General features: G+C 40.3%; 1 protein-coding gene and 1 long non-coding RNA gene across 4 annotated transcripts in view; one reads left to right on the forward strand and one right to left on the reverse strand.

Moving 5' to 3' along the window:
• Positions 1 to 789: 789 nt before the first annotated feature.
• The window catches only part of LOC121854788 (VWFA and cache domain-containing protein 1-like), a 17,468-nt gene continuing 5,410 nt past the window's right edge, over positions 790 to 12,847 (reverse strand). For all 3 annotated transcript variants that reach the window (XM_042349581.1, XM_042349573.1, XM_042349589.1), the window contains 16 exons: positions 12,303 to 12,435; positions 11,544 to 11,916; positions 8,608 to 8,742; positions 7,847 to 7,961; positions 7,560 to 7,732; positions 6,414 to 6,595; positions 5,794 to 5,958; positions 5,412 to 5,525; positions 5,132 to 5,278; positions 4,860 to 5,032; positions 4,403 to 4,612; positions 4,137 to 4,270; positions 3,581 to 3,801; positions 3,034 to 3,143; positions 2,158 to 2,283; positions 790 to 1,429 (listed from right to left, as the gene is read on the reverse strand). In XM_042349581.1, the coding sequence (XP_042205515.1) occupies positions 1,363 to 1,429; positions 2,158 to 2,283; positions 3,034 to 3,143; positions 3,581 to 3,801; positions 4,137 to 4,270; positions 4,403 to 4,612; positions 4,860 to 5,032; positions 5,132 to 5,278; positions 5,412 to 5,525; positions 5,794 to 5,958; positions 6,414 to 6,595; positions 7,560 to 7,732; positions 7,847 to 7,961; positions 8,608 to 8,742; positions 11,544 to 11,916; positions 12,303 to 12,435 (2,578 nt within the window). In that variant the 3' untranslated portion in view covers positions 790 to 1,362. The remainder of the gene's footprint in view (positions 1,430 to 2,157; positions 2,284 to 3,033; positions 3,144 to 3,580; positions 3,802 to 4,136; positions 4,271 to 4,402; positions 4,613 to 4,859; positions 5,033 to 5,131; positions 5,279 to 5,411; positions 5,526 to 5,793; positions 5,959 to 6,413; positions 6,596 to 7,559; positions 7,733 to 7,846; positions 7,962 to 8,607; positions 8,743 to 11,543; positions 11,917 to 12,302; positions 12,436 to 12,847) is intronic.
• On the forward strand, positions 10,758 to 11,258 carry LOC121854814. The gene is made up of 3 exons (XR_006086640.1): positions 10,758 to 10,793; positions 11,048 to 11,067; positions 11,207 to 11,258. It is a non-coding gene; the product is annotated as an uncharacterized LOC121854814 (long non-coding RNA).

Below are 12,847 nucleotides of genomic sequence, written 5' to 3' on the forward strand. Positions count from 1 at the left end.
TATTCAGCTTTCAACCAAGACTAAATAGCAATAAAATAGTCCAATAATTCAAACAGAAATATTAAGTTGTATTAGAGAATTATTTAAGGAATTTGACTTTATATATATACTTTAGATGCCAGTCCAGGGATGTATGTAACATTTGATTGAAAGAATACCAATTAATTTATAAGTAATATCTCCGTTACCCAGAATCCCTCAAACCCGTAACTCTCCAATGGCCGGAATTTAAATTTTTTTCGGATAATCGTTACCAAATCCGGAAATTTCGAGAAAATTCCGGATCTGGGAACGATTTTCCGGGAAATTTCGAGAAAATTCCGGATCTGGGAACGATTTTCCGGGAAATTTCGAGAAAATTCCGGAGATGGGGGATATTTTTCCGGGTTTGAGGGAGTAGTCTGGTTACCCGGAAATATCTCGTTCCCGGAAGCGTTCTGGACCGATTGTTCCGGCTGACGGGGATATAACTGTATCGATAAGTTTGCCGATATCTTTTTTGTAATCCGCCGATATCGTCCAATTATGCGTTATCAATAAAGTTAAAAGTATTGTATGCTAGTTTATAAGTGTGTGGTTTAAGTCTTATTTATAAAAGTAAAACATAAAAGTATTGGTTTTGTTTTATTTTCTTTGTTTTTTGTTTAGTTTTAAGCTTTTATTTTTGTGTTTTTAAGTCGAATGTCGGTGGTTTTTTTTTTCGAGGACGTTGGTTTGAGGTTTAACTATAAGAGGTGATTCTTAAGGTGATCGTGGCGTTTATTGCCCCAAGGACATAAAAACACATTAAAATCATGGTTATATATTGGTGTCTTGGCTATAGATGCAACGACATATACAGTATAGACAATTGAAACCTGCATACTGTCCAGAGAAGAGATTCATAAGGTGATCGTGGCGTTTATTGCCCCAAGGACATAAAAACACATTAAAATCATGGTTATATATTGGTGTCTTGGCTATAGATGCAACGACATATACAGTATAGACAATTGAAACCTGCATACTGTCCAGAGAAGAGATTCATAAAGTGATCGTGGCGTTTATTGCCCCAAGGACATAAAAACACATTAAAATCATGGTTATATATTGATGTCTTGGCTATAGATGCAACGACATATACAAAAAACAATTGACAGATGCATGTGTATTTGTTTTATTAGACACAGATACAAACAAATAAAAACATGGAGACTGTATTTGTGTGTCTCCTATTTATAGTTAGACAAATACAAGAATTACAAACATGCAGAGTGTCCTTTTTTTTTAATTATTATACAAGGACAAAAAACAATTAAATTACATATACAATATTTGTTTTGGGATTGAAGTCTTCGTGGAATACATACATACATACGGACCTCAACGAGAATCTACATGTATGCACTTGTTCCCTAGCCACAGGCAGAAAACGACCTCGTTGCAGTTTCTGTGTGGAGAAGAAGAGTAATTAGACGATGGTGACACCTCCATTATATTGAGGTTCCGTTAGATGTGGAACCTCGATTTAATGGACTATATAGAGAGAAAAGTCCGTTATATCGAGGTTCCGTTAGATGTGGAACCTCGATTTAATGGACTGTATGGGGAGGAAAGTCCGTTATATCGAGGTTCCGTTAGATGTGGAACCTCGATTTAACGAACTATATAGAGGTGGATATAAAATCACCTGTTGTTCACCTGTCGTACAAATTAGGTAGTTGCCTTCGTTTGGACATTTACAATCACTAGCATATCTCGGGGACCAGACTTAGCACATCACTAGCATATCTCAATAACCAGATGGGGTGACAGTACTCCAGGCAGGGAAGCAACCTCACTCTTGAAGATCTGTTGGACATGGATGCCTTTGCTCATAAGACCTCGAGGATTTAACTAAATAATTCACTCGATTATCCTCGTCATATTAGTCCGAGAGCTTTGGTAAATTGTCAACACACGAGCCAGTCATTTTCTGTATACATGGTGGACTGTATACCTGTGTTTAGTATACATGGTGGATGCTCTCTCTCTCTCTCTCTCTCTCTCTCTCTCTCTCTCTCTCTCTCTCTGTGTCTCTCTCTCTCTCTCTCTCTCTCTCTCTCTCTCTCTCTCTCTCTCTCTCTCTCTCTCTCTCTCTCATCTTAAGTTATAACTCGAATAACCAGATCACATTACGTCTCATCCTCGAAGACATCGCACTTGGCGTTATTGCAAGGAGGAAGAGCCGATAGCTGCTTGGAGGTGTAGTTCTTGGCGGTAGTTAGAGTCAGTCCTCGAGGTTTACATGCTGGTAACGGCCACCTGACGACGGTAGAGTGATCGTTAGGGTTGGCCATTAGGGTTGTTGGTGTACACAGCTTAAGGTAATGTTGGGTGTTTAGTGATGGTTAGGTTAGGTTAGGCTCTCTCTCTCTCTCTCTCTGTCTCTCTCTCTCTCTCTGTCTCTCTCTCTCTCTCTCTCTCTGTCTTTCTCTCTCTCTCTCTCTCTCTCTCTCTCTGTCTGTACTGTCTGTCTGTCTCTCTCTCTCTCTGTCTCTCTCTCTCTCTCTCTCTCTCTCTCTCTCTCTCTCTCTCTCTCTCTCTCTCTCTCTCTCTCTCTCTGTCTCTCTCTCTCTCTCTCTCTGTCTCTCTCTCTCTCTCTCTCTCTCTCTCTGTCTGTCTGTCTGTCTGTCTCTCTCTCTCTCTCTCTCTCTCTCTCTCTGTCTTTCTCTCTCTCTTTCTCTCTCTCTCTCTCTCTCTCTTTCTCTCTCTCTCTGTCTGTCTCTCTGTCTCTCTCTCTCTCTCTCTGTCTCTCTCTCTCTCTGTTAGTACTCGAGGTGGGATTAGGTTAAGTTGGATTACCTTGACTTAACTTAACCCGACTTAACTCATGGCTAACTTAACCTAACTTAACTTAACCTAACTTAACTTAACCTAACTTAACTTAACCCAACTTAACTTAACATAACTTAACTTAACCTAACTTAACCAAACCACCGAGATACCATAAGTATGTGAAATCATCAATTAGATCCAAAATTAAATACAGTTATATGACCTTTGACCCCATACCTGTGGAGGTCAGAAGCGAGGTCATGGCAGGGTCGAGTATTGAGCCCAGCTACACATGGACATTCACACGCGAGGTCACAGGTATTTCGACATTCCATCGTTTCCTCGTTCTGTAATTATGGTTTACATTGTTGATATTATGGTCTGGTTATGACGTAATTACAGTTACTTGATTATATTATATTGTGGTTTAAATATATGACCCTAACGAGGCAGTTTGAGTCGTTAAGAGCTTGTTTGTTGGATTCATCTTTTGACTCGAGGATAGATGGTGTTAGTGTATCTTACCACTGTGTCCTGGGTTTAGTCTTCATCCCAGGACACCCCAACACACCCCCACACACCCCCCCACACCCCCACACACACACCCCAACACACCCAACACACCTAACACACACCCAGCACACCCCACACACCCCAACACACCCCTACACCCCCAACACCCCCACACACACCCCCACACACCCCAACACACCCCCAACACCCCCTACACACACAACACACCCCAACACCCCCCCAACACACCCCCCACACACCCTAAACTCACCAGGAAATGATCACAGTGGCAGCTATCATAGCCCATCAGACGTTCAGTTCGCACCACCAGGAACAGGTTAGACGCCGGAATCTTATACATTAGATAATACTTCCCTTTGTGTTGGGTCTTGTAGCCATTAAGTTCCATAGACCAGAAGTAGAATGTTACTTCTCTCTCGTAGTCGTGACATCCGTGGCGTCGAAGTACTTTACTGGATATCAAGTCACGAGCTGGTCGATGGGAAGTAGATATGGTGGTTATTGAGAGAGAAATTGATGTTTTTACGGGTTTTTTTGGTTAGGTTAGGTTTTGGTTGGGTTTGGTTAGGTTTTAGGTTTTGGTTGAATTTGGTTTGGTTGCGTTGGTTAGGTCAAGTTAGGTCAGGTCAGGTTAATAATTCACTGCTAATTATAATTATTGCTATAACATCATATAATTACTGTAATAACTAATAATCATGATAATTAGTCCTCGATAATTAAACTACAACAACCATTCATAATTCTACTAAATAACCATGATAATTAGTCCTCAATAATCTCAGCACTAGGACAGATTGACTCACCAATATCCGGAGCTATGGAGGTGATGTGGGCAGAGATTAGGTCAGTGTCATTGTGGCAGTCACGGGGGGAGGTGCTGTGGGGGACCTGGTCCAACTTGATGACTATGTACCCAAGTCTGTCCACCAGTAGACATCTGTGAGGAGTGAGGTTAGAACGCTTGTAATTTAATCTAATGTAACTTAATATAACGTAATTTAATCTAATGTAACCTATTGAAACTTAACATAATCTACCTAACCTAACCAAAAAGTTCTCCCTAACTCACGTATGTTGGGAACAATATGGGACATTCTTGAGAAATATTGCTTGAATGTACTGCAATGTGAAGTCTCCAGCAACCACAGCCATCGGATTGCCTAATGGCCCTTGTAGAGCTTTGGTAATTGTGTACATCATTCCAGCGCCTAGTTCATCACAATAGGGTGTGGTCATTGAGACGGCATCCTCCTCGTTAGTCGATATCGCTAACAGGTACCTGGTGGAATTGCGTTTTGTGAGGGAATTGTTATTTAATTAATGGTATAGACCTATGATACATCGCCAGGTATGTAATTTAGTGGTATAGGCCTATTTTGGGGTTAGATTTGAAACCTTGATTTAATGAACTATATAGAGATGAAAGTCCATTATATCAAGGGTTCCACTGTACTGTATATAAACAAAATACGTCAATATCTAACGATCATTAAACCATAATCACTTAACTAACAGCACCCTCTAACCATGGCCTAGTTCTATGGTCGTATGTTTGCTTGAGTACGGTGCCAGGGAAAGCTATAAGGGTTCCATCAGCTGTCCCCATATACTGCTGACCGATGTAGTTACTGAGATTAGCTGCTCGTTTCCACACACGTTCTGCCTTCTCAACTAGCTTCACACTGGCTCTTAAATCCTTCTGTGAGTAAATTGAGGAGGTTTATTTTAGTGTTTTATTGTGTTTTATTAGTGTTTTTATTGTATTCTGAGTTTTATTTGTATCTCTCTTTCATCTTACACTTAGTAGCTCGTCGTAGGGACTGTCGCCGTGAAATATTGAGTACAAGAGTGCTATTTCTTGGTTAGTTTCGCCTCTTATATAACCCAGGAGGTCGTTGAAACAATCTGGTGCAAATTTGACCAGACCCTTATCTGCAATGGCTCTCTGCAATAGAAAAATACTAGTTGCAATAGTAGTAGTAATAGTAGTAATAATAATAATAATGTCAGATATAATGTCAGGTTATGTCAGATATAAGTTAGGTCAGGTCAGGTCAAACTTGGTTAACCTCACTCACCGTGCCAAAGAACCTACAGAATGACCTCGTATTGCTGGGTTTTGGCAGATGGTAGTGGAAATCTTTCATGTGGCAATCGGTAGAGTTGTAACAATGGTATTTTGATGCCATGACCTGTAACGACAATGACATTTTAAGGGACTACGGTGCTAAAGTAAACTAATGAGAGAGAGAGAGAGAGAGAGAGAGGGAGAGAGAGAGAGAGCTGTATATATGACCACTTTAACACCTGTCAACACCTCTCTCTCCCCAAAACCAGAATTGTGTTAAAAATATCCCTTTCATCTGCCCCTCCTCCCTCTCCCACCTCCCACTCCTCCCTCTCCCCCCTCCCACTCCTCCCTCTCCCACCTCCCACTCCCCCCACTCAACCAAGCCTTACCTTCCCACTCTTGAGAGGCAATACGAGGGCAATGCTAAGATCCGTGCCATTTATAGGTCCCCAGAGGTAACGCAGGCTGGCCCTCTGACGTTGGACAGCATTGGGTAGGTTGAGCCTGCCCCTTGGCCTACCCACGGACACTACTCGGGTGCCCTTTATCACGTCCTGTAGATAAGAGGTTGGATTAGGTTAGATTTAGGTTAGATTTTGGTTAGATTTGGTTAGATTTTGGTTAGATTAGGTTAGATTTAGGTTAGGTTGGGTTTGCTTTAATCTACTGAGGGCCCTTGTACATATATGAAGGGAACTTACATATAGAAGGAACTTACATATAGAGGGAACTTACATATAGAGGGAACTAACATATAGAGGGAACTAACATATAGAGGGAACTAACATATAGAGGGAACTAACATATAGAGGGAACTTACATATAGATGAAACTTACATATAGAGGGAACTTACATATAGATGAAACTTACATATAGAGGGAACTAACATATAGAGGGAACTAACATATAGAGGGAACTTACATATAGATGAAACTTACATATAGAGGGAACTTACATATAGAGGGAACTTACATATAGAGGGACCTTACACTATAAAGAAAACATTACCTTAAACCCCGGCTTCTGTCTAACGATATCCCTAAGAAAAGACCTGACATTAGGGTCCCGTTCCAGCTTATCGATGGTGACATATGCTGGGTCCATCGTCAGGGCGTGGGGTGACGGCAGGAGAGGGTGCACCACTGTGTTGCCCTGACTGTTGACTATGAACACGTAGGCATTGTTGATATCTGCCGGAGTAAGGTCAGTTATTGTAACCTAATCTAGACTAACTTAGATTATCATTAACTTTGATTAACTTGAAATTACTTGACACTAACCATCATTAGAAATATAGGTAGGCATTGTTGATATCTGCTGGAGTGAGGGGTGTTATTGTGACCTAATCTAGACTAACTTAGATTATCATTAACTTTGATTAACTTGAAATTACTTGACACTAACCATCATTAGAAATATAGGTAGGCATTGTTGATATCTGCTGGAGTGAGGGGTGTTATTGTGACCTAATCTAGACTAACTTAGATTATCATTAACTTTGATTAACTAGAAATTACTTGACACTAACCATCATTAGAAATATAGGTAGGCATTGATGATATCTGCTGGAGTGAGGGGTGTTATTGTGACCTAATCTAGACTAACTTAGATTATCATTAACTTTGATTAACTAGAAATTACTTGACACTAACCATCATTAGAAATATAGGTAGGCATTGATGATATCTGCTGGAGTGAGGGGTGTTATTGTAACCTAATCTAGACTAACTTAGATTATCATTAACTTTGATTAACTAGAAATTACTTGACACTAACCATCATTAGAAATATAGGTAGGCATTGATGATATCTGCTGGAGTGAGGGGTGTTATTGTAACCTAATCTAGACTAACTTAGATTATCATTAACTTTGATTAACTAGAAATTACTTGACACTAACCATCATTAGAAATATAGGTAGGCATTGATGATATCTGCTGGAGTGAGGGGTGTTATTGTAACCTAATCTAGACTAACTTAGATTATCATTAACTTTGATTAACTAGAAATTACTTGACACTAACCATCATTAGAAATATAGGTAGGCATTGTTGATATCTGCCGGAGTAAGGTCAGTTATTGTGACCTAATCTAGACTAACTTAGATTAGATTACCATTAACTTTAGATTAACTAGAAATCACTAGACACTAACCATCAATAGAAACATCAGCTAGTAGGTTAATTATACTGTAATCAATACACGTAGCACCAACGAACTCTCCTCGTGCTGACAGTGGTAAGCAGACTGACATAATATACCCGTCTCCAAAAGCATCCCAGTATGGCATAGGAATCACTGGACGTTCTGTCACTGTTACCCCGAAGCTGTTGGGTAGTTAGAGGTAGTTAGAGAGACAATAAGACAGTATATTAATTTTCACAACGTTAATAAGTCTCTATGTATCTATCTCTCTCTGTCTCTCTGTCTGTCTGTCTCACCTGGACACGCTGGTTTGAGAGGCGTAGAATTTCTCCAGTGTGGGAAATGCGACCAATTTCAGCGTTGATTTATTGAGGTGAAGCAATTCTGTGTCCTTAACTCCTTCCCCTGCGTCTGTTGGTGATTTACAATACCTACGTTAGCTGGGAATTGTTTGATGTTAGCTGGGAATTGTTTGATGTTAGCTGGGAATTGTTTGATGTTAGCTGGGAATTGTTTGATGTTAGCTGGGAATTGTTTGATGTTAGCTGGGAATTGTTCTACGTTAGCTGGGAATTGTTTGATGTTAGCTGGGAATTGTTCTACGTTAGCTGGGAATAGACATAATTTAGCTATCAATAGGCCTACTTTAGCTATCAATAGACCTACATTAACTATCAATAGGCCTACTTTAGCTATCAATAGACCTACATTAACTATCAATAGGCCTACTTTAGCCATCATTAGACCTACATTAACTATCAATAGACCTACATTAACTATCAATAGACCTACATTAGCCATCAATAGGCCTACATTAACTATCAATAGACCTACATTAACTATCAATAGGCCTACTTTAGCTATCAATAGACCTACATTAACTATCAATAGGCCTACTTTATCCATCAATAGACCTACATTAACTATCAATAGGCCTACTTTAGCTATCAATAGACCTACATTAGCCATCAATAGACCTACATTAACTATCAATAGGCCTAATTTAGCCATCAATAGACCTACATTAACTATCAATAGGCCTACAATATCCATCTACCTTTGATTGGGTTGACTACAATTGATATAGACTGATCGAGGGTTCCATTGAGGGCTGCCATTAGTTCTTCATCCTCCTCCCAGTGCTGCCAGCCTGACCGATCCGTCACGTACACCATAACAAAGTGTGGTGATTCTGTTGGGTACAAATTGGTAGTTTAATTGGTAGTTTATGGTAGTTTATGAGGTGTGGTTTGTTTGTTATTGTGTATATTTGGTGATGTTGTGATTTTGTTTTACGGGAATTTGTATAAATATGATTTAAAAATATATGAAATTAGTGAGATTCCTGAGAAGAATTTCACATTAGTGGTGATAGTCTACTAACACCTTGTGTATGGGGTCACCTCTGTTGTTAACCATATAGTAAAAGTGTCGTCCCTGTAGTGAAGGTGTTAGTGGTGATAGTCTACTAACACCTTGTGTATGGGGTCACCTCTGTTGTTAACCATATATTAAAAGTGTCGTCCCTGTAGTGAAGGTGTTAGTGGTGATAGTCTACTAACACCTTGTGTATGGGGTCACCTCTGTTGTTAACCATATATTAAAAGTGTCGTCCCTGTAGTGAAGGTGTTAGTGGTGATAGTCTACTAACACCTTGTGTATGGGGTCACCTCTGTTGTTAACCATATATTAAAAGTGTCGTCCCTGTAGGAAGGGTGTTAGTGGTGATAGTCTACTAACACCTTTGTATGGGGTCACCTCTGGTTGTTAACCATATATTAAAAGTGTGTCGTCCTTGTAGTGGAAGGTAAGAAGGGTGATAATGCATTAACACCTTGTGTATGGGGTCACCTCTGTTGTTAACTAAATATTAAAAGTGTCGTCCCTAGTGAAGGGTGTTAGTGGTGATAGCTCCACAACACCTTGTATGGGGGGTCACCTCTTGTTGTTAACCATATATTAAAAAGTTGCCGTCCCTTGGTAGTGAAGGTGTTAGTGCGATAGTCTACTAACACCTTGTGTATGGGGTCACCTCTGTTGTTAACCAAATATTAAAAGTGTCGTCCCTGTAGTGAAGGTGTTAGTGGTGATAGTCTACTAACACCTTGTGTATGGGGTCACCTATGTTGTTAACCAATTATTAAAAGTGTCGTCCCTGTAGTGAAGGTGTTAGTGATGATAGTCTACTAACACCTTATGTATGGGGTCACCTCTGTTGTTAACCAAATATTAAAAGTGTCGTCCCTGTAGTGAAGGTGTTAGTGGTGATAGTCTACTAACACCTTGTGTTTGGGGTCACCTCTGTTGTTAACCAAATATTAAAAGTGTCGTCCCTGTAGTGAAGATGTTAGTGGTGATAGTCTACTCACACCTTATGTATGGGGTCACCTCTGTTGTTAACCAAATATTAAAAGTGTCGTCCCTGTAGTGAAGGTGTTAGTGGTGATAGTCTACTAACACCTTGTGTATGGGGTCACCTCTGTTGTTAACCATATATTAAAAGTGTCGTCCCTGTAGTGAAGGTGTTAATGGTGATGTCTACTAACATTTTATGTCACCTCTGTTAACCATATATTAAAGTGTCGTCCTGTAGTGAAGGTGTTAGTGGTGATAGTCTACAACACCTTATGTATGGTCACCTCTGTTGTTAACCATATATTAAAGTGTCGTCCTGTAGTGAAGGTGTTAGTGGTGATAGTCTACTACTTGTGTATGGGTCACCTCTGTTGTTAACCATATTAAAGTGTCCTCCTGTAGTGAAGGTGTTAGGTGATGTCTACCCCTTTGTATGGGTCACCTCTTGTTAACCATATATTAAAAGTGTCCTCCTTTAGGTGTTAATGGTGATAGTCTACTAACACCTTGTGTATAGGTACTGTTGTTAACCAAATATTAAAGTGTCCTCCTGTAGTGAAGGTGTTAGTGGTGATAGTCTACTTTCACCTTGTATATGGGGTCACCTCTGTTGTTAACCAAATATTAAAGTGTCGTCCTGTAGTGAAGGTGTTAGTAGTGATAGTCTACTAACACCTTGTGTAGGGGTCACCTCTGTTGTTAACCAAATATTAAAAGTGTCCTCCTGTAGTGAGGTGTTAGTGGTGATAGTCTACTAACACCTTGTGTATGGGGTCACCTCTGTTGTTCCATATATTAAGTGTCGTCCCTGTAGTGAAGGTGTTAGTGGTGATAGTCTACTAACACCTTGTGTATGGGGTCACCTCTGTTGTTAACCATATATTAAAAGTGTGTCCTCCTGTAGTGAAGGTGTTAGTGGTGATAGTCTACTAACACCTTGTGTATCAGGTCACCTCTTTAACCATATATTAAAAGTGTCCTCCCTGTAGTGAAGGTGTTAGTGGTGATGTCTACCTTTTTTATTATCAGTCACCTCTGTTGTTAACCATATATTAAAAGTGTCGTCCTGTAGTGAAGGTGTTGTGGTGATAGTCTACTAACACCTTGTGTATAGTCCTCTGTTGTTAACCATATATTAAAAGGTGTCGTCCCTGTAGTGAAGGTGTTAGTGGTGATATACTGTGTATGGGTCCCTTTTAACCATATATTAAAGTCGTCCTGTTGTTAGTCTACTAACACCTTGTGTATGGGGTCACCTCTGTTGTTAACCAAATATTAAAAGTGTCGTCCCTGTAGTGAAGGTGTTAGTGGTGATAGTCTACTAACACCTTGTGTATGGGGTCACCTCTGTTGTTAACCATATATTAAAAGTGTCGTCCCTGTAGTGAAGGTGTTAGTGGTGATAGTCTACTAACACCTTGTGTATGGGGTCACCTCTGTTGTTAACCATATATTAAAAGTGTCGTCCCTGTAGTGAAGGTGTTAATGGAGAAGAAAAACCCAACTTAAACCTGACCCCACTAAGTAAACCCCCATTAAAACCGAATACAATTATAAACCAAAAAACAATTTAAAACTAAAACTAATTAAAATATTCACAAAATAATTAAAACGGGACAACTCAACCAGCCAACACACCTGCAGGAAGATTAAACGGCTGCTTGAAGCTATTTAAAAGGACCTCTGTTCCTGCCGTAAGAGCCGCTATGTGACTTGAGAATCCTGAAGAAATAGCTGAAGATGGTGAGGTGTTCCTTGAAGTGTTCCCTGAAGGTAGCACTGTAGAAGGAACAACACCATCTGAAGAAGGCAATACAGTAGGTGGTCTCGATTTTAGCCAAGCATTCAGGAGATCATTGAGACGTTCCTTGTTCCTTCTGCTACCCACGATAACTGTGCCAAGTAACTTTTGTCTCCTGAGTGGCTGGTCGACCTCAGGCCAGCCACCCGCGACCCCTGGTGACAAGGAACCTCTACTGCAGGTGTCATCTTCAGGTAGACACAAGGCGACCTGGAGAGAGAGAGGTTAGGTGAGGGATAGACGTAGGGAAAGAGAGATAATGGATAGATAAAGAGAGAGAGAGAGAAAGATAGATGGATAGTTAGATAGATAGACATTCAGTAAAACAGTCATACAAGTTTACAAAGGACACTATCTATCATTCTAGTACTCAACCGACCCCTCACGTACTCAACCGACCCCTCACGTACTCAACCGACCCCTCACGTACTCAACCGACCCCTAGTACTCAACCGACCCCATACGTACTAACCGACCCCTCACGTACCCCTCACGTACTCAACCGACCCCTCACGTACTCAACCGACCCCTCACGTACTCAACCGACCCCTCACGTACTCAACCGACCCCTAGTACTCAACCGACCCCATACGTACTCTATCTAATGGACTCAGGGCATTAAAAGTCCTCTGCACCAGTTTCTGCAGGAGGGGGTTGGGCCTCTGCTCTGCGTCGACCACCACCACCACGTCCCTCGGCTCAGGGGACTTGGCTTGTGTGAAGTAATATCTGTTGGGGAAAATGACTTTGTTATTGTATTGTAGTCGGTGATTTGTGGTTGTTGTTTAATGGTATTTAACCTAATTTAATGTGTTTTAACCTGATTTAACCTAATTTAATGTGTTTTAACCTGATTTAACCTAATTTAATGAGTTTAACCTGATTTAACCTAATTTAATGTAACATAATTTAACTTAACATAATGAAATGTAATATAACCTTATGTAATGTAATTTAACTTAACTTAAAGTAACCTAACCTAACCTAACCTAACCTAACCTAACCTAACCTAACTTAACCTAACCTGACCCAATGATAGATTATGTTAGGTTAGGTCAAGTTAAGTTAGGATTAATTACATCATGTCACATTAGGTTGTGAGGGGTCAGGTCAGGTCAGGTCAGGTCAGGTCAACTCCATA

Source organism: Homarus americanus, unplaced genomic scaffold, assembly GCF_018991925.1.
Source record: "Homarus americanus isolate GMGI-L3 unplaced genomic scaffold, GMGI_Hamer_2.0 scaffold36569, whole genome shotgun sequence".
Lineage (NCBI taxonomy): Eukaryota > Metazoa > Arthropoda > Malacostraca > Decapoda > Nephropidae > Homarus > Homarus americanus.